This window comes from Herpailurus yagouaroundi, unplaced genomic scaffold (assembly GCF_014898765.1).
Source record: "Herpailurus yagouaroundi ecotype Mexico unplaced genomic scaffold, PumYag 254, whole genome shotgun sequence".
NCBI classification, from domain to species: Eukaryota; Metazoa; Chordata; class Mammalia; order Carnivora; family Felidae; genus Herpailurus; species Herpailurus yagouaroundi.
The window spans coordinates 2,840,882-2,868,617 of record NW_024412471.1 but is presented as its reverse complement, the minus strand read 5'-3'; the positions used below and the strand labels follow the sequence as shown (position 1 = coordinate 2,868,617).

At 41.8% G+C, this 27,736-nt stretch overlaps 1 protein-coding gene across 6 annotated transcripts in view; it reads right to left on the bottom strand.

Annotated features, from left to right (window-relative positions):
• Positions 1-1,660: 1,660 nt before the first annotated feature.
• LOC121021098 (myomegalin) overlaps positions 1,661-27,736 on the bottom strand; it is a 48,975-nt gene continuing 22,899 nt past the window's right edge. The window contains exons 2-10 of one of the 6 annotated variants that reach the window (XM_040461319.1): positions 22,051-22,268; positions 14,083-14,172; positions 11,672-11,907; positions 10,522-10,573; positions 9,291-9,478; positions 4,603-4,836; positions 3,177-3,308; positions 2,204-2,278; positions 1,661-1,892 (exon numbers count right to left, since the gene is read on the bottom strand). In XM_040461319.1, the coding sequence (XP_040317253.1) occupies positions 1,801-1,892; positions 2,204-2,278; positions 3,177-3,308; positions 4,603-4,836; positions 9,291-9,478; positions 10,522-10,573; positions 11,672-11,907; positions 14,083-14,172; positions 22,051-22,169 (1,218 nt within the window). In that variant the 5' untranslated portion in view covers positions 22,170-22,268 and the 3' untranslated portion in view covers positions 1,661-1,800. The other 5 variants (XM_040461321.1, XM_040461320.1, XM_040461322.1 and 2 more) reach the window with 5 other exon arrangements.

The window sequence follows — 27,736 nt, the reverse complement described above, 5'->3', positions numbered from 1 at the left end:
GACATGAATAGACACGTCTCCAAAGAAGACATCCAGATGGCCAACCAACACATGAAAAAATGCTCAACATCACTCATCATCAGGGAAATACAAATCAAAACCATAATGAGATACCACCTCACACCTATCAGCATGGCTAACATTAACAAGTCAGGCAACAACAGATGTTGGTGAGGATGCAGAGAGAGAGGATCTCTTTCGCAATGCTGGTGGGAATGCAAACTGGTGCAGCCACTCTGGAAAACAGTATGGAGGTTCCTCAAAAAGCTAAAAATAGAACTACCTTACAACCCAGCAATTGCACTACTAGGCATTTATCCAAGGGATACAGGTGTTGTTTCAGAGGGGCACATGCACATGCACATGCACCCCAATGTTCATAGCAGCACTATTGACAATAGCCAAAGTATGGAAAGAGCCCAAATGTCCATCGATGGATGAATGGACAAAAAAGATGTGGTACATATACACAATGGAGTATTACTACTTGGCAATCAAAAAGAATGAAATTTTGCCATTTGCAACTATGTGGATGGAGCTAGAGGGTATTATGCTAAGTGAAATTAGTCAGAGAAAGACAAATATGACTTCACTCATATGAGGACTTTAAGAGACAAAACAGATGAACATAAGGGAAGGGAAGCAAAAATAATATAAAAACAGGGAGGGAGACAAAACATAAAAGACTCTTAAATATAGAGAACAAACAGAGGGTTACTGGAGGGGTTGTGGGAGGGGGGAGAGGCTAAATGGGTAAGGGGCACTAAGGAATCTACTCCTGAAATCATTGTTGCACTATATGCTAACTTGGATGTAAATTTAAAAAATAAAGTAAAAAAAAAAAAAAAAAAAAAAAGGAAATGGCTAAAGTGCTTTAATTTTTTTTTTATTTTTTAAAATGTTTATTTTTGAGAGAGAGAACGTGAGCATGGGAGAGGTGGGGGGGTGGGGGGTGGACAGAGGATCCGAAGTGATGTGGGGCTTGAACTCACCAACCCATGAGATCATGACCTGAGTTGAAGTCAGACGCTCAGCCAACTGAGCCACCCACGTGCCCCTACAGTGCTTTTCAGGGAGGTGTTTGAAGGATATTCAGTCTTTGGGGGTTGGACTGAATGCCCAGGTAAAAGCTCGTTTGCCCTAAAGAAAGAAGGAACGAGGTAAAAAATCTATTGGTGATCAGTGATTATTAACTTTTAAGGATGTTGCCATTGGCAAACATAACCTTGCCAGTTCTCTTAGGAACAAAAGGCCTGGAGTTTGGTTAACTCCCCAAAGATGTATGAAAATGCTGAGACTGGGAATAAAGTCAGGAGAGTGAAATTTATATACATGAAAAATGTATACATGCATTTCAATCCCACATTTTTATGAAGGTCAGTGAATTTCAAGAATTACATATAAGCTATTCCCCTAAATTTGAGCAAGCTGAACAATACTAGCAGTCTTAGTAATGTACAGTTGTAGTTATAAACATTTAAAGTTATATTTGTTTTATATATTGTCATAATAAAGAAGTGCTCTGCAAAAAAATTAAGTAACTAATAGCGAAATCTCATTTTTTCTTTAACCTTTTCTATGAACTTCTGGCCATTATGGGTTTCGTTCTTTCCTCACAAATTTTACTCTTTATAGGAATTCAATAAATATATGTAAACGATAATTTTTAAATAAGAATTTATTAATTTGATCCATTCATTTAAAGGTGATGTCGATGCCTCCAAGTTCACACCCAAGAATGCTGTTGATAGGGCTGGGAAAGTTCTGGAGAACGTTCTTCCGGACCCTCCAGACATCATGTCACAAGGTGTCCTGAGCAGAGCAGTAAGAGTGACTCTGAGCGCATGTGTGAGGGGTGGCCGGGGAGACCTCTGGAGCTGACTGGGCACTGCCTACGGAAGGAGAGACAGAGCTGCAATGACATCAGGAAGGGCTCAGGGAACTCTACACTGACTGCTCCAAACAGAAACTGACATCCCTTTCCTTCCTTATTCACACTCAGCTGGAAGTGGAAAGGGAGGGAGGGAGACACCAAGCTGGTATCCAGTTCGCAGCCAGTGACTCCCTGGTTATTGCACAGAGCAAGGGACAAATACATGAAATGTGAATTTCCCAGAGCTAGTGACTCCTAGAGTTTAGAGTCCAGGAATGTGTAGACAGGCCCTTATAAGAAGCAGCCTTATCCAAATTGAAAATAACTTACAATTTTGGCCCGTGTGGGGCTGGGCAATTTTTTTACTCTCCAGCCTCTTCTGCTTGCTTCTGCAGCTGGGTACTGCTGTGGAAAGGTGGAACATGAAAGTGACCAAGTTTGGGGTTTGCCCTCTGTCAGCCTGAAGGCTCCAGTTTGCTTTCCCAAAGGCCCTTTTCTAGTTGCAGAGCTGAGGCACAGACTCTGGGTTCTACCCATGGAAGCCAGAGGTGGATACTGTCACAGGGAGTAAAAAAACAAAAAACAACAAAAAAGTCATACATCTGGGAAACAGATGCTCTCAAAGATGTACTTTCCTGTATACACCAAAGTTTCAGGCTCAGCCATGCAGAAAACCTGGGGGCTGCCTGAACTGGGAAACGGTTGTGATGTGGCTGAGTCACACCACGCTGGACCAAACACTCATGCACAGTGGCTGCAGTTGCGGGACGGACTTGCCCACCACTCAGTTGCCGCTGTGAGGTTGTAGGAGCCCTGGTCGCCATTCTTCTGAGCTTGGCAAGGGAGAAGGGATGTGGAAGTACCAGTCTCCAAGTGAGAGCATCGTGTGGAAAGCACAGGAACATGGGCCATTTGCATATGGGAAGTGGCAGGTGGTACCCAGAGCCTGTGGTGGTGGCGTGAAGGTGGGATGTGGTCCACCCTCGGCTGACGTGGGCATCATGGCAAGTCTTGGTTCCACCACTTGCCAGTCAGGCCAGAAGCCAGGTGTGGCACCAGGATGTACAGGGAGTCACAAGAATGGGCATCATGTCAGACAGTGCTGGGCGTGAGACACAGCCCTGCCTTGGGCAAGACAGTGTCTTCATTTATAGAGTAGGGACAATGACGCCTGCCCTGCTTCCCTCTCTGGTGGACTGTGAGGAAGACTAGGGTACAGCACACTGATGTGCTTTTTAACTGCAAACCTAAATGCCCTTGTGAGACTCTAGATGTGGACGGAACCAGTTTTGGTCTTTCCTACTTTTTCCTCGGTCAGCATTGCTGAGCACGTCTCCCAGCCTCTCCTGCAGGCGGTCGTTGATGTAGACGGACTCCTCCAGGCGCTGGCGCAGGTTCTGGATCTCAACAAGGTTCTTTTCCAGTAGGTCAGCCCCTGTTGCATCCCACCAAGACATGGGAGAGGTAGGAGGTGAGGAAGGCCACTTGCTCACAGGCAGCTATGGAGCCTGCCCAGGACTTCTCTGCAAGATCCCTGCCCGTCCCCGTACTCCTGTCAACTTCCTTCTCTCACCTGGGCACCAGGAAGCACCAGGCAGCTTTGTTTAAAGAGCTCCTGGGCTTTCAAACACAAGATGGCCCTCTGGAAGGAAACTCCACAGGGCCTCCTCCCAGATGAAGGCTGAGTACATCTGAGGGAGATGGATCCTGGGCTGGAAAACAAGGGTGGAAACTGCTACAGGTCTCCAGGCAGGACTGGCCAGTTGGTCTACCTCCTTTGGTCACAGTCCAGAGGCCTCCTCTCTACCTCATACCTATCCTACCTGATGATCCCTGACTGAAAACCTTTACCACCCATCCACTAATAGAAAGGCTAGAGTAAATGCATATGAAATTAAATCAGGCAGTGAATAATAAGGGATGCTGAGTATTTTCCTTTAACCACTTTTGGTGAAGAGTGACAAGGAAGGGCCTGGGGAGGTATCAGGACCTGAAGGAGGAATAGGAGAGAAAGGAGCACCTCTGAAGAAGTCAGAGGATGCACAAAGGGAAGGGGAAAGAGGCCAAGAATAGGCTTCATCCACTAGGACATCTTGCTTAGGGTAAGGTTTTTCTGAGAATTTCAAATGTCTTATTGTTACACTGTCTCAGTCCCAGGAACTGAGCTCCTTCAAGCCATTCTTCTCCATGGGTGCACCCTGGGTCACTGGTGCCAGGATGCCTGGCTCTAAACTACTAGCAAAATTTGAGAGGCAAGACTGACTCAGTAATTGCATACAAAGGGCATGTGTGTATAACTGTAGAAATAGTCTCCCATCCTACAATAAATAGCTCTTGACCGAAGGAAGATCTTCCCCAGGGTAGCTTGAGCTGGGAACTCCAAGAACAGTCTACATGTAGGCCGCAGAAGATTGTAGCACAGGGCAAAGGGAGCATATGAATACGAGGCAACTCATCCTGTCTGTAGAGCACCTCAGAATGCCCCTGACTTCCGGGATTCTCCTGCTCAGCGTGAATCTCTGGGTAAGGGGAATGGGAGACGCACTTAGAAAGGACCAGCACTGGGCTGGAATCTTGTTCTCTGGCTGAGCCACAGTATACTGTCCCTTCATCTCACCCACTTCTGTGAGCCAGGATCTAACAGGGGAATAAGAATCCTTGGGCCCAGGAAGAATGTGTTCGCCCCCATCCATAGGCTCCATTGTCACCATCTACTCTTTTGTGTTTACCAGAAGGCTTGGAGTTGGGCCGGTACAATGAGGAGAAGGAGGAGAGGCACCCAGACGCGTTCATTTTCTGAGGCCTCGTCTCATCCCATGGGCCACTGCTGCCATGGTACCCAGGTTCTGGTGTCCCACTCAGTTGTGTGGTGCCACTCAGAGGATAGGAGGGCTGGGTGGATCTGGCATCTGAATGGTCGCTGAGCAATGATGCTGAATCAGCAGGAGTGGCTGCGCTGACATCTGTCCAGAAAGGAATGTGAGGAAGAAATGGATGGGAAGTCAGAAATAAAGCGTTTTAAAAATAATTATACTGGGTTGAATAGTGTCCTCCAAAGTCATGTCCATACCTGGAACCACAGAATGTGACTGTATCTGAAAATGGGGTTGCCGCAGATGAAATGATTTAGGACAAGATGATATTGGATTAGTGTGGACCTACATTCAATATGACTGATGTCCTTACAAGGACAGGAGAGGAGACACGGATAGAGTCACACGGGGGGAGGAAACCACACGACAAGGGAGTCAGGAGGCAGACACCAGAGAGATGTTTCTACAAGCCAAGGGAAGCTCCCAGCAACCACCAGAAACTAGGAAGAAGCAAGGAAAATGGAGCATGGCCCTGCTGACACCTCGATTTCAGACTTCTAGCCTTTAGAACGTGGGCAAAACAAATGTCTGTTGTTTTAAAACACGCAGTTTGTGATACTTTGTTATAGCAGCCTTAGAAAACTAATACAGTAATCCATGGAATTCAGACCAGAGCAGATGTGAGAGACACCCCAAGCACAGGCAGTCATTTCTCTAACATCAGCCATAGCAACATTTTTCATGATAAGGAAGGGAAACAAAAGCAAGATTAAACTATTGGGACTACCCCAAAATTTAAAGCTTTTGTGTAGTGAAGGAAACCATCAACAAAACAAAAAGACAACATACTGAATGAGAATGTTTTGCAAGTGATGTATCCAATAAGAGGTTAATATCCAAAATATATAAAAAACTTATATAACTCAACCCCCAAACCCCCCAAGCAATCCAATAAAAAATGGACAGACAACATGAATAGACATTTTCCCAAAGACATACAGATGGCCAATAGACCCATGAAAAGATGCTCGACATCATTCATTATCAGGGAAATGCAAATCAAAACCACAATGAGGTACCACCTCACACTCATCAGAATGGTTAAAACAAAAAACATAAGAAATAAGTGTTGGCGAGTGAGGATGTGGAGAAAAAGGAACTCTTGTGCACTGTTCATGGGAATGCAAACTGGTGTAACCACTGTGGAAAACAGTATGGAGGTTCCTCAAAAAATTAAAAGTAGAACTACCAATATGATCCCATAATTTCACTACCTGGTATTTACACTAAGAAAACAAAAACACTAACTTGAAAAGATACATGCACCCCTATGTTTACTGCTGCATTATTTACAACAGCCAAATTATGGAAGCAGCCCAAGTGTCCACCCATGAGCGGGGGAAGGGGTAGAGAGAGAAAGAGAGACACAGAATCTGAAGCAGGCTCCAGCCTCTGAGCTGTTAGCACAGAGCCTGATGCAGGGCTCAAACCCACGAACCCTGAGATCTTGACCTGAGCTGAAGTCAGACAGTTAACCAACTGAGCTACCCAGGTGCCTTGAAGATGTGGTATTTATATATAATGGGATATTACTCAGCCTTTTGTTGCAAAGTCTTGCCATTTGCAACAACATGGGTGGAGTTACAGGATATAATGCTAAGTGAAAGAAGTCAGTCAGAGCAGACAAATATCATATAATTTCACTCATATGTGAAATTTAAGAAACAAAACAAATGAACAAAAAAAGAGAAATAAACAAAAAGCAGACTCTTAAATATAGAGAGGAGGTGGGTGAAGGATGGTGGCATAGATGAGATTAAGAGTACATTACCATGATTGGCACTGAGAAATTTATTGAATTCTTGAATCACTATATTGTACACCTGAAACTCATATAACGCTGTATGCTAACTATACTTGAATTTAAAAAAAGGAAAAGCAAAGAAGTGGTGGTTAGATGTACTATCTGAGGGTCACAATATATGCACAGGAAAAGTAGAGGGGCCGCTCTCCTGCCTTTCTCTATGGAGGCACTTCAGAAATGTTTCCTTCTGTAGCAGAAATCACTGCAGATCTTACAAATCACAAGGTTAAGGACATGAGCATTTTGCTAGTCTGTGAACAGGTAATATATTCACTGGACAGTCTATGCCCTTGCCAGTGACACAGTGGCTAATCCTTCCTGAGACTGTTCTCGATTGGGGGTTGTTGGAGGAGGAAGAGAAAGGGAAAATGGCCTCCGGTTATGGCCGTTGTGCAGAGAACTGAGACAGGGTGACGCTCCTGGTGGCTCCCACTCCTCCTGCCTCCTACTCTGGATGCCTACTGAGGCTGAGGGGGTCTCTGAGGAAGGCAAGTGGTGATTTGGATCTCACCCAGAATGGCTCAAAAGACTGTAAAAATAATTCTTAAATATAGCTTAAATTGTCTGGCAAGTTTCTCCTCTAAGCAGATAGGAGTGAAGTCCTTGTTTTCCAACCAAGTCAAGTTCCTCTAAGGAACTATGCACTTGAATCAATATCCAGTAGGTCTTCTCCTTCCATTATGTATGGTCTTACATAAAACCAGTTATAATTAGCATCACTGTGAAAAAAAAGCGTAAGGTAGCCTACCATTAAGTCTTTAACACAATGCCCAACAATGTAGGAACTCAATCAAAAGGTGATTTCCAACCCCTTTCTTCTCTTTGTTTAATGTAAACTAAATTCATTGTTTCTTTGTTCTTTTTCTTTTCCCACCCCCTTTCAAACCTCCTTTATCCCCTCCCTAGAAAACCAGCTGACACTCAACCACGGCCACAGGAGTCCCAGGTCCATCGGTGACAGTGATCAGCATTTCACGTCCCAGTCTCCCCTCGCCACATGCACAGAAAACATGCCCTATGCTGTACGCAGAAAGCAACAGGGAGCAGCCTCTTGTGAGAAGGGTTTCACCTCACCGGGAAGCTGCCCCACCAGTCACACTGCTTGTTAACTGTTCTACAAAGTTTGGTCCAAAAAACAGAGGAGGAGCAGTGATAAGCCAATGCCCCTCTGAGAGGATAATGACTTCAGATGGAACAAAGAAGGGTTTCAATCTCCCTCAGAGAAGAAGAAGGTGGCAGAAAATAGGGGTGATGCAATGCGATGAGGCCACTTGAGATGTGGCCTTCCCTACCAGTTGTGGTAGGAATTGTCGGTGAGGGGGAAGGTGTGTTTGCCCTTCTGCTGTCTCCCAGGGTGGCCCTGAGTTTGGGTCAAGTGACTCTGGGCAACTGAATTCAAGGATGTAGGTAAAACTCCCCTGGGCCCCTTGGAAGATGTCACATACACATCAAGGACAGCTCATTCATTCATAAATCCGTGGACAAAAGTGCAATGTCCATAGGGACTTGTCTCATCTGCAGAGGCTACACCATTGCCAGAAAGAGTGGAGTGGGGAAAACACCGGCTCCAGAAACCCAGCAAAAGATATGTGTGAAGAGGTGACGCCCTCCCTGCTTGGTCCCTGACTGCTCAGGCTGCCGTGCAGTGGACGGTCTGAGCTGTTGAGTCAGGCTCACAGTGAATGCCATCCCAAGCTGGCCACTCTTCAGTAAGTGTCCTGACTTCACTGAGCCTCAGTGTCCTCAGCCTTGTAAAACTGGGACACCACCAACTACTTGAGGGGATGGTTATGCTGATTAAATTAAAGGCAAGATGCGTAGTTAGTAATGTGAGCATACCAGATGTTCAATAAATGTGAATTTCCTTTCTTTCCTTGGTTGCTATAATCCCGGGGGAAACATTATGCTGCTCTGATCCTCAGGGTAAAATGAGAAACAGGAATAGTATCAGGTCAAATCCCAATATGGCTCATTCATTGCTTAAAACAGTCAATTCAGGAAAAAAAAAAATCAGACTAAGGTTGGTTTCTCAGTATTATTTACACCAGAATTTGATTGATACAGTTCCCTAAAAACAGAAATGCTTTTCTCAGGAGGAAAATTAAAGAGAAAGCTGAGCAGGAAAAAATGAAGGTTTGATTTTAAATGTATGCTGTTCCTCCTCCGCACCGAGGCTACCCAAGTGCCCTCCTTGGGGAATTCTGGGGAGAGGCAAGTTGGCGATGGGTTCAGCCTGAACCTGAGACACGTCCCAGATACTGAGGGTTCAGAGGACATTACAGCTGAATTATTAGAATGATGGATGGGATCTATAAATCCACAAATGATAAAGAATGTTTAGTAATAAACAGAAAATAAGAACTGTGACTGTTTACCCCAGAGATTCCAAGATCAGAGACCCAATATTAGTGATGTTCATGCCCATGGCCTGAAACATGATGTGATGGGATTGCAGTGATAAGGGAGCATTTGCCCCTTTCCCTTCCCAACTCATGACCCCACCCCTCAAGTCCAATACCGTGTATGTGTCAGAGGAGGTCTAGTGGCTGATGACGTGTGGGGTTAGGAATGGAGAAGAGCTGCCTGACACCCTTGGGGCCTGTGCTTGGCACCGAGTCCCAGACCTGTGCCCCACCAGGTACATCACAGGGGATCTGTAGGGCCTGGCTGCAAAGATACCTACTCTTGGTGTAGACAAAGGAGCAAGCACCTAGCAACAGGATGCTGTCTGGGTACTCACTGGCCACAGCCACTGCAGGGTGTACTTCTTGCTCTTCATGAAGCAGGGAGGTGCTGCTGGAGGAGTGATGGGCAGCAGACTGGGCATGGCTGCTGGACTGGATCTGGGGCAGAGTCTGGGGCTGGGCCTGCTGTTTGGTCTTTAGAGCTTCTGGCACTTTACCCTTTGTATGCATCTCCCTTAAGATACTGGCGGGGTAAGAAAGACAGAGGGAAAATAAAGGTCACCTGAATGACATAGCTGTAGCAATCTGGCAGCCCATGGGAGAAGCCCCAGAAGTCAAGGAGACTGTTCCTTCAGAGGAGAAGGCAAACCATTTGTTTGGGGGTGGAGAGTGGGGGACAGGGGAGGACAACAGTTGCCCAGTGCCTTGGCCACAAACATCCTGAGGAAGAGAGAAGACCCATTAGGCCCCTTAAATAATACTCATGGTTCCTTCATAAGACACCCAGAGGTTCGCACTCTGTGAACACGATGTGCTCAGTAGTATTTGCAGTGGCCTGTTTAAAACTGCTTCCCAAGGCAATGAGGCTTCCTAGGTGTCTTGTACTTTCTAGACTTCCTTCCCTAAGTATGGTCATGGAGTATAAATCTCTTTTTTTGCAAGAAAAATTTGTAGTTATTTATCATGTGCCAGTACCTCTTGGGTCACCCTTAAAGAAACCAGATATAATCTCACTCTGGTCTTTACTTTTTTTTTTTTTTTTATATCTTTTTTTTTTTTTTAATTAATTAATTATTTTTTTTCTCTTAACGTTTATTTATTTTTGAGACAGGGAGAGACAGAGCATGAATGGGGGAGGGTCAGAGAGAGAGGGAGACACAGAATCTGAAACAGGCTCCAGGCTCTGAGCTGTCAGCACAGAGCCCGATGTGGGGCTCAAACTCACGGACCGCAAGATCATGACCTGAGCCGAAGTCGGATGCTCAACTGACTGACCCACCCAGGCGCCCCTTACTCTGGTCTTTAAAGATCTGAGAGAAATCAGAGCTGATCCCGGGGGTACAGGAGACTCCTAAGGTTAGAGCAGCTCTGTATTGCTAAATTGGTGATTGAATATGAGAATGGGACCAAAATAACAATAAATTAAAAAAAAAAAAGAAACGAGACCACTTCATCACCAAGGAGACATAATGATAATCAGCCATCTGTTTTTTTATGGGATGTGAGAGCTCCTGCTTATAAATCCTTCACCAGATTGTTTCACAGCCCCTGAGAATCTAGAGTTACCTGAGGGTCCGCAGCATGTGTCCTGTTTGATTCTTCTCACTTATGCAGTCATCTGAAAACCAGATTCAAAAAGGACCAGTCATAATTTAAGCAGGTCTTATTTCCCAGATTACAGACAAACTCTGAATTTTCTCTGGGATGAGATGTGACTATTTGATGCTCCAGTCCAAGATACTCTGAATCTTCTCAGGAGACATTGGCTTGAGACTTTGGAGAACTTGTCTGGTGGGCTTTCCTGAGCCCACCACAAAGGCCATTATCTTTACTTGCTCTGCCCTGGATCAGAGTCAAAAGCTAAATGTCTCTTTTCCTACAGGTCTTGAGCTACTTGTCTGGTGGCTCTGGACCACTCCAACCAGAGTCTCCCAGTTCTGCCACAGAGCTGGTTCCCAGTCCTGCCTCTGTGTGCTTGGCCACAGTTTTCATGCAGAACCTACTCCTATCTCTGTAGAGGTGACAGACATCCCTGTCCCACCTCTGCATCTGCCACCAGGAGCCCACACAGTGGCCTCAAGCCTATGCGTCCTTGGTGCTCCAGGGACTATTCTATGAAAAAGGCACCTGAACTAATGTTCCCACAACCAGGTACCAGTCTATACAGTGTCTAAACTATGCCCAAATCAGCATGGTTGTTTGATCATGTTTTGGAAGTGCACTGATTAATATTGCTGATCTGATCCCTGGGACAATCATGCTGGTATTATTTGACCTAACTTTTTTTGTGAGGAAACAGAAATCAAGAGAAATATGAACGTGTCCGGAGCTGGCAATGAACACATACAGGCTAGAGCCAGGGTCTTCAGATCCTGGTTTGGGGCTCTGTTCACAGCACCCAGCTGCCCCTGTTCTACTTCCCTTTCTGCCAGTTAGTTTCAGATAAATGCTATCACCTGCCAGAGATGCCTTTTGCCCGAGTGGCCATATCCCATGAGAGATGGCAGGGCTGTGGCCCTCATCTGGGCATCCTCAATCCGGTGTACTTCTTCTCAGTGCTCCTCACCAGCCAGTCCTGACTCCACCATGCTTCCAAGGTGGTGACTACAGAGCGGGACATCAGATTGAAAAGTCACTTGTCGATGGATATGGGCTGGTCTGAGCCTTGGTCCTTGGGAGGGACTGAAAGTCTTCCTGGGCCCTGGGGCCGGCTTACCTGTGCTGAATTTGCTGGCAAGGCTCTCTGCCAGCTGGCTCCCCTTGGCCAGCTGCTCACGGAAGCGCTGCTCCATGCAGTGGTCAATTTTATTGCTGCTGAGGAGCTCCTCAAAGGTTTTCACTGTGTTCCTGACATGCTGAATGAGAAGGGAAGAGAAAGTTCTCCCCACTCTCATCGTCTGCCGCAGGTGGGTCAACTCTCGAGCCTGATCCTGGATCAAGGAATGGCATTTCCTAAAGAGGGGAAGAAACAGTAAGTGAGGAAAGAGGTGACTGACAGGTTGTGGTACTTCAGCAGAAGACACTTAGAGAATTTCACCCCCAAAACCCCTACACTGAATTAGCACGTGTTTAGGGACCTGAATGTGGCAAAGGGAATGAAGAAAGGAAAACAAAGCCTTCTTCTGTTTGAAAGCCTCCTTCTAAAAGTGTCTTTCCCCAGGCCTGTACATCTGAAAATGGAATCAGCTTTTCTTCCCTAGTTCTGCTTTAAAATCTGTTCCCAATCCATCTCTTCAGTTTAATAAACCATTTCAGTACAGTAAAAAAAAAAGTCAGGCTTTAATTGGAAAGTCGAAAGGAAAACCATCATGTGAGAAGAGACCACTTGTTCTCTCACCAGGATGGACCTATCTATGTTTTTCCTATAAATAGCTAAGGCTCCATTGCTAGGACATCTTCAAGCTCCTTTAGTCTACCCACTGTATTCTACCATGTCTGTATGCTCTGGTGTAACTAATTAGTGCAGTGTTTTGCTTGTAGGGTTCAAAAGAGTGATCTGAAAAATGATCTCCAAGAAATGATCTGAACCAATTTAGTATCCCATAATATCCTGCCCAACACGACTACTATTTGTCATAGAGGAGAGTAGAAGAGGAGGTTTTAGTTCATCTTGTTCCTGAGGGAGGCAACACAGCTGGACGGATGAAGCAGGAAGCAGCAGGCCTAGACTGTAGCCCCAGTATGCTCTATGCTCCCACTGCAAACTTGGAAAGTCACTTTACTACTTTGTGCCTCAGTTTCATCATCTGCAAATGAGGGCAAAAGGACTATTTCACCTTTTTAGAAATATGGTCAGGATTGACTTTAAGTTAATTTTTATTTATTTTGAGAGAGATAGCAAGCAGGGAAGGACAGAGAGAAAGGGAGACAGAATCCCAAGCAGGCTCCACACCATCAGCGCAGAGCCCACTGTGAGGCTCAAACTAACAAACAGTGAGATCATGATCCGAGCTGAAATCAAGAGTCGGATGTTTAACTGACTGAGTCACCAAGGCGCCCCAAACTTTATTTTAAATGTTGGGATGAGGACAGCAATCCCAGTAAAGCATTTAACTTATCAAAGACATATTATCATTACTTTGATAATGGTGAGTTTATCAGACCAACCTGACGTCCCCTCGGTTTCCGCAGGTGTGCCAGAGCAGAATCAATGGCTTCTGATTTCACCAGTTTCTCTTGGAGACCTTGGCAGTGTAATCTGTATTGTGCTAACAGGGAGCATGGGTGCTAGTTATTTCCTGAGGAGGTGAAATTTTCCTGAAGCCCAGAGTCACTGGTTTAGTACATTAATCCAGGCATTGGAAAGAGCCAGGATGGCGATCAGGACAGGTCACCCTCAGGAAGCATCAAACTCTATTTGAACCTTCTAAATGATGCTATACTTTATTCACATTTCTGACCAACATTTCTCACATCATTAGGCAGATGCTGGTTCCTAGACTAAGAGCTCTTTCAGAGCCTGGAGTATTTTGGTCATCTTATGGACACAGCCGAACACAAAGGAGGCTCTCAGTAAACATTTTTCCAATTCTGGAAAAGAGAAGTTCTTACAAACCTCCACTCATCTCTCACTGTGTTCCTGTCCTAAATGTCCTCTCAGGGATCGTATGCATTTTCCACTGATGCAAAAAACCCTTGCCCTTAAGAAAGATCCTGTCCTCACTTGGGGAGCTCTGTGAAATATCAGTGCCCTCAGACTTGCAGAATATTGTCAGTCCTGGGTCCCTAACCTTTCCTAGTTAGCTTCTCTACTCTATGAACTAAGATTAATGCTCAAGAACCTCTTCCTTGGAAAACAAACGTGAGGAAGCCTTTACTGAAATTAAATGGGCATTACCGAATCTTCCTTCATTGGGACTTACTCACTATACTAAACCTTTTACGTTGTTTGTTCAAGAATGTAACAATCAGTTTTGGGAGCCCTTACTCAAGAAATGAAGGAAAAAATAGACCTATAGCCTATTATAGCTTACAACTGCATCCAAAGGCCAGGGCATACCCAAATTGTTTAAAGGGCGTAGCTGCATCTGCTAAAATTATGGAATTCTTGAAACTTGTTCAGGAAATGAAATAAATCTATAGGTTCCTCATGCTGTAGCAAGTTTGCCAAACACTGAGCATACATACCATTTCTCAGCTAGTAGACAACATCTTGTGAGATCCTCCTCCTGTCTCCTGAGTGTTCTTTCCTGCGTCTCCTCAAATCTTGCTACCTTCCTACCCTTATCAAACAAAGGAGAGACTCAAACTGTTGAATTGGTCTCCTCAAATCAAACTCCTAGATTAGATTTACAAGAAACCCTATTGGCCTGTCTGGATTTAGTACTCTATGCCAAAAACTCTGAAGGAAAATATCAAGACAAATATGCTGTCACTACGCAACATGAATTACTAGAAAGAGGAGCCCTTCCTTTATTTAATTCAGCCCTACCTGCAGAGTTGTTTGGCTCTCACTGGAGCCTGTGAATTGACAAAAGAAAAAACTGCAAATATTTACACGAATAGCAGGTATATCTTCAGAGTAGTTCATCACTGTGGTATGCTCTGGAAACAAAAACTTTTTTTTTTCCTCCCAAGTAGTCTCTACACCCAGTGTGGGGCTCACACTCACAACCCTGAGATCAAGAGTCACGTGTTCCACCGACTGAGCCAGACAGGTGCCCCCCAAAACAAATGGCTGACTTTCATGCTAAGGTTCCTACTCAAGAGATTCCTAAGGTACCAGAACTTTAAATAAACGCCATAAAATGGCCAAGGGACAGATACTAAACCTTTTGGTAAAGCCATTCTCCTGAATTTCCATAACCTATACTCCACTGTAGATCCACATCAGATTACTTAAGACAACTGTGTAATAGACAAAAAATGGTATTTGATGCTGAAAACCAAAAGTGGCACCAAGAAGGATACAGATTTATCATAAAAAGAGGATTTGGGGAGGGTACACATGACTGGCTGGTGCCTCCTGAATCCCTCCATCACCACTCTTGCAAGTGCTTCATGTGACTACCCACCATGGAATTGACCAAATGTCGAATTCTGAAAAATATTAGTGGGGTGATTGTTCTAAATTCGCACGATGCGTTTATATTCAATGATTAACCTGTCAATCATATAACCTGGGAGAAACCATTTAACCTAATTCCAGGGGCTGCTCCCCCACTGTCTGGACCATTTGAACATTTTCATTTGATACTTTTTCAAAATTCTCCTTCTGTGGGCTATCACTATGTACTTGTAATGGTATATCTATTTTCTAGATGGGTAGAAGGATTCCCATGTTGGCAAGCTGATGATCACCACAGTCGCAAGGAAATTATTAGAAAATCCTTTTCCACTGTGGGGAATCTCAGATGAAATTTCAAGTGATAAAGGACTCAGTTTACCTGGATAGGTTATAAAACAACTAAACAAGGTTATTCAAACGTTATGACACTATCATTGTCTCTATCACCCTCAGTCTTTAGGGAAGGTTCAATGTACCAATGATATCCTAAGAGTAAAACTGGCAAAATTGACTGAAACCACAGGAACACCTTAGCCTAAAGTGTTACCCTTAGGCCTTATGACAGTGAGATCAACACCTTTTGGGAAACATAAATGAACACCTTATGAATCCATGCCTTTAATGATAAAGCCCCATGCACATCCTGCCCTTGTAAATTCTAATATGACTTTAAAGTACTGATACAATATTCAAAAACTTATATTCAACAGGTCAAGGAGGTTTTTAGAGACCTTCTGTGCCTGGTGAAAACTTTATACTTCATACACTGGAACCTGGAGACTGGGTATTCTGAAACAGATATAAATGAAAAACAACACTTGAACCTCTATGAAAAGGGCTCTACCAGGTTCTGTTTTTTTTCATACACTAGTTAAATTACAGGGTATTAAACCTTGGGTCCATGTCTCTCAATCCAAGAGAAACCCCCTCCCCCTCAACTCTTGGACTTGTCAACCTACGGCTAACTTAACATTAAGGATTTCCAGGAAAAAAAAATTTCCCTTGAAGCAGACAAGGCAAAGAACTCAGAACAAGATTCTGTTAGATCCCCTATCTTTTTCCAGGACTCATTTTAATAACAATTACTGTGATATTACTGCTTTACAAATTAATACAGAACATTCACACCCATGTTCCTTTTTCTGTTAGGGATTTTCTCTACTCACTAAGGCCTACCATTCAATGCATACCTTCCTTTACTAATCAAAATGATTGTTGGTTATGTAGACACTTAAATGCTCAGGAAGACTCTCAGTGTTAGAACCAGCTCCTATACATGCTTGGATGACTGGAAAATGGCTTTACAAAAAGGTTTGGTATCCATGCCTTGGCCATTCAATTAATACTTACAGCCAGTTAATCTGGTACTGGGAGGAACTTTGGAAGCCAAAGGATGGCCCATAATCATTGCAAACTTCATTGTTGGCAATCTGTCTATGCACAGCAAGCCTTCATGGTACTGGACGTAATTTAGGGCATGTTCTAGACTCACTCTATAATCACACACTTTGGTTTGACTCAGACAATGGAGATTAGACTTCCATATACAACAGTAAAGATTTTAAAATAGATAATGACCGTGATATTTTTGTCATGCTATTAGGAAAATTACTGAATCCAAACCTAGCTTATTCTGCAAAACAAGCAAAAATTACCTTGGGCCACTTCTTGCACATGCCTCTGAAAATCACAGATGAAATTCAAGCTGTTCCCCCAAATTGGCATGAGGTGGTCACTTTTAAACAATCCTCAATCATTAGGAAAACTCTAATGATGTAACCAATCATTGGAAATAATAAATAACCTATGCATTCTCACTATATAAGGTGTCTTATAACAATATACCTTTGAGCCTCATTCCACTGTTGGTTTGAGAGCTCCCAGTGGCAAACTACTTTTATGTGCACAATAAACTCTAACTAATATTTTAGTGATCTAGTGGTTTCAATCTTGCTATTTCTAGATTTTTGACATTCAACTCCCTCTAACTTTCTCATTTATACCAACTTTGGCTACCCAGGTCCCCTCATCACCTCTCATTACTCTCTTTTTCTAACCAAGAAGATGCTCCTCCCATCTGTTCTTTCAGCTCTGAGACCTCAGGATATAATATTGACATAGTGTTCTCTTGCAAAAAACACACACGTGGGGAGGCCTGGGTGGCTCAGTTGGTTAAGCATCTGACTCTTGGTTTTGGCTCAGGTCATGATCTCACAGTTCATGAGTTCAAGCCCGCATCAGGCTCTGCGCTGACAGCATGGAGCTTGCTTGGGATTCTCTCTCTCCCTCTCTTTCTCAAAATAAATAAATAAGCTTAAAAAAAAAAACCCCACACACATGTGCACACACACATACACAGATACAGATGTGCACAAGGGGCTAAGACTTGGTCCTGATTGCAATTACTAAGTTAATAAACCCTTTAACATCCCAGTTCAAGATGTGGACAATACTAGTGCAGGAAAAGGCCTCATCTTATTTTATAGATGAAGACATTGAGACTCACAAAGTGTAAGAAATGTACCTGATATATGTTGATAATATCTCAGTAAAGTTGGAGTGGGGAGAAATACACCTGAGCTTCCATCATTAGTTGGTGGAAGGATCATTATTACAAATTTTGGTTCCAAACTCTCACTCTAGTGTTCTTTACCAGTACCATGCATCCTCTTGCTCTGAGTTTTAGGGGTCTCTGAGATAAACAAGGCTATTCCACTTTTAAGGCAAGGCCTTTTTTCTGTAATACACTTATTATTCTGGATTCTATAGGTTTATTATTTATTCCCATCCAGTTTCTCGATAATAAATAATACTTATTACAATGACAATTAAAATTTATTTAGGTAATTTTTAAAAAATATGGTTATTCGAAAAGATCAGTAAACTCAATGAGGCTCTAGGCAGGCTAGAGAAAAGGAAAAAGAGAGAGAAGATCACAAATTAGTAATACCATAAATAAAAGAGAGGATCACTCTAGAGCTGATGCACACTGAAAGGATAATTAAGAAATGCTATGAACAACTCTATGGCCACAAATTTGATAACCTAGATGAAATGGTCCAATTCCTTGAAAAGCACAATCTGCCAAAGTTCACACAAGAATAAATAAACAATATGAATAGACCTATGTATATTAGACACATTGAATCAATAATTAATAACCTTCCAAAACAGAAAGCACTGGGCCCAGATGAGCTCAGAGTGAATTCTACCAAACATGTAAGGAAACAATTATACCAATTCTCTACAGGCTTTCTATAGGAAATAGAACCAGAGGAGATATTTTCTAACTCATTGTATGAGGTTAACATTACCCTATTATCAAAACCAGACAATGACATTATAAGAAAAAAAAAAACATCTTACAGAACAATATCTCTCATGAACACTGGTACAAAAATCTCCAGCAAAACATTAGTAAATTGAATACAACAATGTATTTGATGAATTATGTAACACACCAAGTGAGATGTATTCCAGATGGAGAGCTGACTTCAACATCTGAAAATCAATTGCTGTAATTCAGGCTAATGAAGAAAAATCATATGATCATATTAATAGATGCAGAAAAAACATTTGACAAAATACAACACCCATTCATGATGAAATGAGAAAAAAAAATTTTGGCAAACTAAGAATAGAAGGAACAATTTCCTCAGCTTGATAAAGAATATTTACAAAAAACAAACAGCCAGCATCATGCTTAGGGGTAAGAAAGTAGAAGCTTTTCCACTCGGATCAGAAATAAGGTTAGGGGTCCCCTCTCACCACTCCTTTTAAACATCATATTGGAAGTCCTAGATAATGCAATGAAACAAACAAACAAAAGCAAATAAAAGGTTTACAGATTGGAAAGGAAGAAATAAAACTGTCTTTGTTTGCAAGTGACACAATTGTCGATGTAGAAAATCTGAAAGGATTGACAAAAAAAACTCTTGGAACTAGAAAGTGATTAAAGTCAGATTGCAGAATACAAGGTTAATATACAAAAATCAGTTGCTTTCCTATATACCAGCAATTAACAAGTGGAGTTTGAAATTGAAAACAATACCATTTACCTTAGCACCCCCAAATGACATACTTTTGTAAAACTCTAACAGAATATGTACAAGATCTATCTATATAAGGAAAATAACAAAGCTCTGATAAAAGGAAATCAAACAAGCACTAAATGAATGGAAAGATATTCCATGTTTATGGATAGGAAGACTCAACATTGTCAAGATGTCAGTTCTTCCCAACTTCATCCAAAGATTCAAATTAAAATCCCAGCAAGTTATTCTGTGGCTATTGACAAACCAATTCTAAGATTTACATGGAGAGGCAAAAGAAGCAGAACAGCCAACATAATATTGAAGAACAAAGTCAGAGGACTGACACCACGACTGCAAGACTTATGATCAAGGTACAAGTAATCCAGAAAGTGTGACATTGGTGAAAGAATAAACAAATCAGTGGAACAAAACAGCCCAGAAACAGACCCACAAAAATACAGTTGACTGATCTTTGACAAAGGAACAAAGGCAGAACAATGAAGAAAAGATTATCCTTCAACAAATGGTGCTAGACAATTGGACACCTACATGCAAAAAATTGAACCTAGACAGGACTTTACATTCTTTACAAAAATTAGCTCAAAATACATATAGGTCTAAATGTAAAACACAAAATATAAACCTCCTAGAAGATAACAAAGCAGAAAGTCTAACTGATCTTGAGTTTGGTGATGACTCTTTAAACACAAATATCAAAAGGCACAATCCATAAAATAAATAATTAATAATCTGGACTTGATTATAATTTAAAACTTTCACTCTGCAAAATGCATGGTCAAGAGAATAAGAAGACAAATCACAGACATGGATAAAATATTTGCAAATGACCTATCTGATAAAGGACTGTTGTCAAAATTATACAAAGAACTCCCCAAACTCAACAACAAGAAAATGAACAATCCAATCAAATAATGGGCAAAAGACCCGAACAGACATCAAAGAAGATATGCAGATGGCAAATAAGTAAAAGAAAAATCCTCAGCATCTTATGTCATTATGGAATTGCAAATTAAAATAACAATGAGACACTACTACATGTTAGAATGGTAAAAATCTCGAGCATTGGTAACACCAAATACTAGTGAGGATGTGGAGCAGCAGATCCTCTCACTCACTGGTGACTGAGTATGCTACAGCCACTTTGGAAGATGGTTTTGTGGTTTCTTACAAAACTAACCATACCATTACCATATGATCCAGAAACTATCCTCACTATTTACTCAAATGAGTTGAAAACTTATGTCTACATAAAAATCTGCACACAATGCTTATAGCAGCTTTATTCATAATTGCCAAAACTTGGAAGCAACCAAGATATTTATCTTTTAGTAGGTGAATTTATAAATAAACTGGCACATCCAGAAAAAAATGTAGTATTATTAACACTAATGAGAAAGGAGCAATCAAAGTATGAAAAGACATGAAGGAACCAAAATTTGTATATTAGTAAATGAAAGAAGCCAATCTGAAAAAGCTACATAGTGTATGCTTGCAACTCTATAACATTCTGGAAAAGGCAAAACTATGGAAACAATAAAAAGATCAGTGGCTGCCAGGGATTAGGAAGGAGGAAGGAATGAATAGGCAGAGCACAGAGTATTTTTAGGGCAATGAAGAGTCATTCTATATGTTTCTATAATGGTGAATACACATCATTATACTTTTGTCAAAACCCGAAGAATGTACACCACCAAGAATGAACCCTAATGTAAACTACTACAACTCTCAGTGATAATGATGTGTCGATGTAGGTTCATGGATTGTAACAAATATACTACTTTGGTGCAGGATGTTGATAGTGGGGGTGGAGGCTACGCATGTGCAGGGACGGGGTATATATGGAAATTCTTTGTACTTTCCACTCAGTTTTGCTCTGAACTTAAAACTGCTCTAAAAATAAAGACTTTATGAAAATAATCATGAGAATATGATTTTTTAAATGCATTTCACAAAGTAGGTATAGGCTTTGTGAATTAAGAGTCCAAGATTTTAATATCATTTCTGCAAAAAAGGCTATTGTGCAACTTTGATCAAGCAACCATATCTTTGGGCCTGAATGTTCTCAGGTCTGAAATGAGGAAATGAGACTAAGTGACTCTAAGGTTATTTTAGCTCTAACATTCTTCTCTGGGTCAGGGAAATTTAAGTGGTACATATTGACAGTACCCAATGGAGCATGAAGCTGAATTTTATCACCTTTAAATCTGTGCTCCAACCACTAAGCAAGTTAGTTATGATGTAGTATGTCAGTAACTGGTGTTCACAGGTAAATGTATAATGCATTAACTCCATATCATTTTAATGCCTTTGAAAAGCTATAAACATACAGCCATTAAAAACGCTGACAAGTCAAGCCAACCAGCCATTATTTGACAATTTTGTAAGCTTATTTTAAGAATTGAACTTATCGGGGTGCCTGGGTGGCTTAGTCGGTTAAGCGGCCGACTTCGGCTCAGGTCATGATCTCATGGTCAGTGAATTCAAACCCCGCGTTGGGCTCTGTGCTGACAGCTTGGAGCCTGGAGCCTGTTTCAGATTCTGTGTCTCCCTCTCGCTGACCCTCCCCTGTTCATGCTCTGTCTCTCTCTGTCTCAAAAATAAATAAAACGTTAAAAAAAATAAAAAAAAAAAAAAAAGAATTGAACTTATCAAAATTGCCAGACCAGAAACCAGGGACAATCTGATTGTCCTGAAATCTCCTGACAGAACAGGAGATTCTTAGGTGTCCCTGTCAATGCAGAAAAGAGACGCTACTCACATGACTGGAAGAATTCCATGAAATCCCAAACATCCTCGAAGGTGATATATTTGGTGAATACATGCATTGTTATTTAGAATAAAACCAAATTTCTCTGAATAACATAAAGTAATTGATACTAAAAGCCATATAGGCTTTTCTGTAAAGACTTTTCAGGAAGGTCTTAAGAGACAGCCCTATAATTAAGCTACAGAGTCTGGATGCAGACCTGAAAGCTGCCATGAGGGCAATGATTTAATTCTGACGGTGGAGTGTCTAAACAAAGAGTCTCTTACCTGCTGTGGGACACAGCGGAGGACCCTGTCTCCTCTGGCTGAGTCTGCTGCTCACCCACTCTCCTCTCAGCAGGTCCCTTCTCTAGGGGCTGCTGTATTCCAGCTTTCAGTTGCAGCATTTTCTCATGAAGAATCCTCTTACTGCCTCCTTTAAAAGGAAAGATGGAAGAGAAATGTGTCTGGGTCTCCACAATGGCCAGGCTTTCTTCCAAAGCTGCCTAGAGTAATCAAAACAAAATGATAGTTTATAGAGCTGGATCATTAAAGAGGATCCCATATGAGCACAGAGAAAGGGAGTGGGGAACCTGCCAGGAGGTAAATAATGAAACCTATGATGTGCTCCTGTGAAGAGTTTCCCCTCAGTCATGAGGACCTTGGTGATCATGGGTTGGAGGAAAGATACAGCAAGTAGGGGGAGATGGTGCCATGAGGGAGAAGAGCAGGACCCAGAGGTATTTTAGAAAAGCAAACAAACCTGGGGCACCTGGGTGGCTCAGTTGTTTGAGCATCTGACTTCAGCTCAGGTCATGATCTCATAGCCCCTGAGTTCGAGCCCCACGTCAGGCTCTGTGCTGGCACCTCGGAGCCTGGAGCTGCTTCAGATTCTGTGTCTCTCTCTCTCTCTGCCCTTAACCCACTCGCATTCTGTCTCTGTCTCTCTCCAAAATAAACAAACATTAAAAAAAAATTTTTTTTAAAAAGCAAACAAACCAACCAACAAGCAAATAATGAAATAAACAAATGAAATCAAATGGGCTTTTTAAAAAAAAATTTTTTTTTTTTTTACATTTTATTTATTTTTGAGAAACAGAGTGAGACAAAGCGTGAGCAGGGGAGGGGCAGAGAGGGAAGGAGACACAGAATCTGAAGCAGGCTCCAGGCTCTGAGCAAGCAGTCAGTACAGAGCCCAACGCGGGGCTTGAACCCACAAACTGTGAGATCATGACCTGAGCCGAAGTCGGACGTTCAACCAACTGAGCCACCCAGGCGCCTGAAATGGGCTTTAAACTGGAGTAAGAGTTGAGTATTTTTGATTCTTACAGTTGAGATAAAGTTTCCTGGGAGTGTTCCTTTAGAAATCAGGAGGCCTTTTTGTCACCCACAAATTTTGAGAGTTATGAAGGCAGAAACAAAGTTTGAAATGCCAGAGCTCAAATCCGGTCACTGGGACATCAACATGGGAAGGACTCTCGGTTCTCGGTCTCAAATTGTATTCAGAGAATTAGAATGTGTTGGTAGCCACAGAACCTGAGAAAGCCCTGTCTTCTAAAGGCCTGCCATACTCAACACAAAACTGCTTATTTCTCCCTGGATGTCTCTATCAATGGAGACCACCTCTCTCACCAACCAGTTTTAACATCTGGGTACTCTTTTACTGATACTACCAATTTTTTTTTAAAGTAATGTCTACACCCAACATGGAGCTCAAACTTACAACCCCAAGATCAAGGGTAGCACGCTCCACCAACTGAGCCAGTCAGGCACCCCAGCCAGTCAATTTATAAAGAAAAATCTAAGCATGTTCTCTTTGTTCAATCTTGCTTTTGCACAGAAAACCTCAAACAACAACCTTTTTTTCAACACCCTTATTTTCTTTTAAAAAAAAAAAATTTTTTTTAATGTTTATTTATTTTTGAGACAGAGAGAGACAGAACATGAATGGGGGAGGGTAAGAGAGAGAGGGAGACACAGAATCGGAAGCAGGCTCCAGGCTCTGAGCTGTCAGCACAGAGCCCGACGCGGGGCTCGAACTCACGGACCGTGAGATCATGACCTGAGCCGAAGTCGGACGCTCAATCGACTGAGCCACCCAGGCACCCCAACACCCTTATTTTCTTGAAGATAGTTTCAATAAAAACAATTCTGTGGCTCTTCATGCATGAATTTTTAAAAGCCTCTAGTGATTTTTACTGTTCCTCTTTGGGAACTGTCGAAATTTTACCCCCTAGATCCTTTCAAGGGAATAGTGACCAAAAACTAAGTATAACTAATAAATTTAGAATAATGATGTCTTACTTTTTAACCCCATAAAAATTAATATATCTTAGTGCAATGTTAAATTTCTTTTACTTGCAGTAGGAGAACATGTGGGCGTTTTATTTAACAGGAAGTAATTAAAAAAGATTTTTTTAATGTTTATTTATTTTTGAGACAGAGAGAGAGAGACAGAGTGTAAGTAGGGGAGAGACAGAGAAAGGGAGACACAGAATCTGAAGCAGACTCTAGGCCCTGAGCTGTCAGCATGGAGCCGGATGTGGGGCTCAAACTTAGGAACTGTGAGATCATGACCTGAGCCAAAGTTGGATGCTTAACCAACTGAGCCACCCAGGCACACCTAACAGGAAGTAATTTTAAACTTCCAAACTCCCAACTTCACTTAACTTACAGATGACTGTTTTTGCATTGCTTTAAAAAAATCTCTATTAACATTATACTCTGCTATGTCTGTTTTTCATTCTGGCTCTATAAGTTACTTTCCACTTCGTCAAAGTCCTCAAAACACTTTATCTCCTTGAATATGGATACTTAATGTGGTGTTCATTTATAAATCTAATAGATTTATTTATTCTTTCACTCATCTTTGACAGTTGCCTGGGATGCCAAAAAGCCATTGAAAATGGTCTGTGGCAGAGCCCAGTAAAATCTAGCTGATGGAATGGAGGGAATGGGTGGCAAGTGCAAGCAACAGTTTGGTCACCGCAGCTGAGACTGTCAAGAGAATCACAAATATAAAAGGTAACCTGACCTTGTTTTCCACTTCCTTCCGAGGCCTCCATTATTCTCTTTCTTTTCTTTACTTTTTTCTTTTTTTCCTCTTTCTTTCTTTCTTTCTTTCTTTCTTTCTTTCTTTCTTTCTTTCTTTCTTTCTTTTTCTTTCCTTCCTTCCTTCCTTCCTTCCTTCCTTCCTTCCTTCTTCCTTCCTTTCTTTCTTTCTTTCTTTCTTTCTCTCTCTCTCTCTCTAGGCCTCCGTTTCAATGGTGTGCTGGTAAGTGTTTAATGACAAGTACTCCAAGGGATAAAATCCTGATTTGTAGCATTTGGCTATGTCTGTGGAGTAAATACTATCACCATGGCCAATTTTTAAAAAAATTTTTTTTCAACATTTATTTATTTTTGGGACAGAGAGAGACAGAGCATGAACGGGCGAGGGGCAGAGAGAGAGGGAGACACAGAATCGGAAACAGGCTCCAGGCTCTGAGCCATCAGCCCAGAGCCTGATGCGGGGCTCGAACTCACGGACCGCAAGATAGTGACCTGGCTGAAGTCGGACGCTTAACCGACTGCGCCACCCAGGCGCCCCACCATGGCCAATTTTAAGCTACCAATAAGACATCACTGAATATAGAGTTGGGATATGATATAGTATTTATATATGATATAATCTTTCCACCATATAAATATGATAGATATACCACTTCATATCATAACTATTAGGATAGTTACTATTTTTAAAAAACCCAGAATAACAAAATAACAAGTGTTGTCAAGAATGTGGAGAAATTAGAACACTTGTGCACTTTGGGTAATGTAAAAAGGTGCAGCCCCTCTGGAAAACTGTATGGCAGTTCCTCAAAAAATTAAAAATAAAATTATCATATAATTCAGAAATTCTACTTCTGGGTGTATACCCAAAAGAACTGAAAGGAGATATTTGTATGCCCATGTTCATAGCAACATTATTTACTGGAACCAAAAGGTGGAAACAACCCAAGTGTCTATCAACAGAGGACTGGATAAACAAAATGTGGTATATACATACAATGGAATATCATTCAGCCTTAAAAAGGAAGAAAATTCTAACACATGTGACAACATGGAGGAACCCTGAAGACAATATGCTAAGTGATAGAAGCCAGTCATGAAAGGATAAATGCCATATGATCCCACTTACATGGGAACGTAGAGTATTCAAATTCATAGAGACAGAATTTATTTTATTTTTTGAAATTAAAATTTTTTATTTATTGAAATTAAAAATAGAACTACCCAGCAATACAACTATGACCCAGCAATTGCACTACTAGGTATTTATCCAAGGGATACAAGTGTGATGTTTCAAAGGGACACATGTACCCCCATGTTTATAGCAGCACTATCAACAATAGCCAAAGTATGGAAAGAGCCCAAATGTCCATCGATGGATGAGTGGATAAAGATGTGGTATAATATATACAATGGAGTATTACTCGGCAATCAAAAAGAATGAAATCTTGCCATTGGCAACTATGTGGATGGAACTAGAGGGGATTAAGCAAAATTAGTCAGAGAAATACAAATATATGACTTCACTTGTATGAGGACTTTAAGAGACAAAACAGATGAACATAAAGGAAGGAAAGCAAAAATAATATAGACACAGGGAGGGGGACAAAACATAAGAAATTCTTAAATATGGAGAACAGAGGGTTACTGGAGGGGGTATGGGAGGGGGGATGGGCTAAATGGGTAAGGGGCATTAAGGAATCTACTCTTGAAATCATTGTCGCACTATATTCTAACTAACTTGGATGTAAATTTAAAAATTAAATTAAATAAAAAAAAAGAATGTTGTTTATTCGGCTGGGCAGGGGGAAATGGGGAGTCATTGTTTACTAGCGACAGAATTTAGGTTTGCTAAAAGAGGAAAAAAGTTCTATGGATGGATGGTGGTGATGGTGGTAGCATAATAATGTGAACACAGTTAATGCCACTGAACTGTACACTTAAAAATGATGAAGATGGTAAGTTTTTTTAAGATGGCAAATTTTATGTTAAATTTAAAAAATTAATTTAATTAAAACATATAATACACATAAAGAACCCCAAGAGCATAGATAATAGTAAAATGTTGTGAAATAATTAGAAAGTGATGTGTTCTGGATATTTATTACTTTGTTTTTGTTATAATTTATTTAATTGTAAGTTAAAACACTTCATTATTATTTTTTTTTTTTTTTAATGTTTATTTATTTTTGGGACAGAGAGAGACAGAGCATGAATGGGGGAGGGGCAGAGAGAGAGGGAGACACAGAATCAGAAGCAGGCTCCAGGCTCTGAGCCATCAGCCCAGAGCCCCACGCGGGGCTCGAACTCATGAACGTGAGATCGTGACCTGAGCTGAAGTTGGACTGAGCCACCCAGGCGCCCCTATTTTTTTTAATGTTTATTTATATTTGAGAGAGAGACAGAGTGCAAGCGGGGGAGAGGCAGAGAGAGGGAGACACAGAATCTGAAGCAAGCTCCAGGCTCTGAGCTGTCAGCACAGAGCCTGATGTGGGGCTCAAAACTACAAACTGCGAGATCATGACCTGAGCTGAAGTTGGACACTTAACCAACTGAGCCACCCAGGTGTCCCTATACTTTAATTTTTAATGATGACAAAATCCTGTGAATTTAACAGCTACCTTGAGAGCTAGTGCTTGTTGGCTGCACCATACTACTGACAGATTCCCATCGAGGGTTTAAGAGCCTAATACTTGGGTTGCCTTGGTTACTGTTTCTACGGCTCTGCTGTCAGGCTTAGATAGGCGGGTAGTAAAACCTGTTGGTGTGACCATGGCCATCTCTACACATCCTTCAAAGGATTTGGAAGAATATGAAGAAAGGTCATCTGGAAAGACTAATTTTGAAAGTTGTTATTGTTGCCCAATCCTCCCCCAACTCCTTTTAGACTGTGTAATGATACTGCTGTATGGTGTTAGTTGGA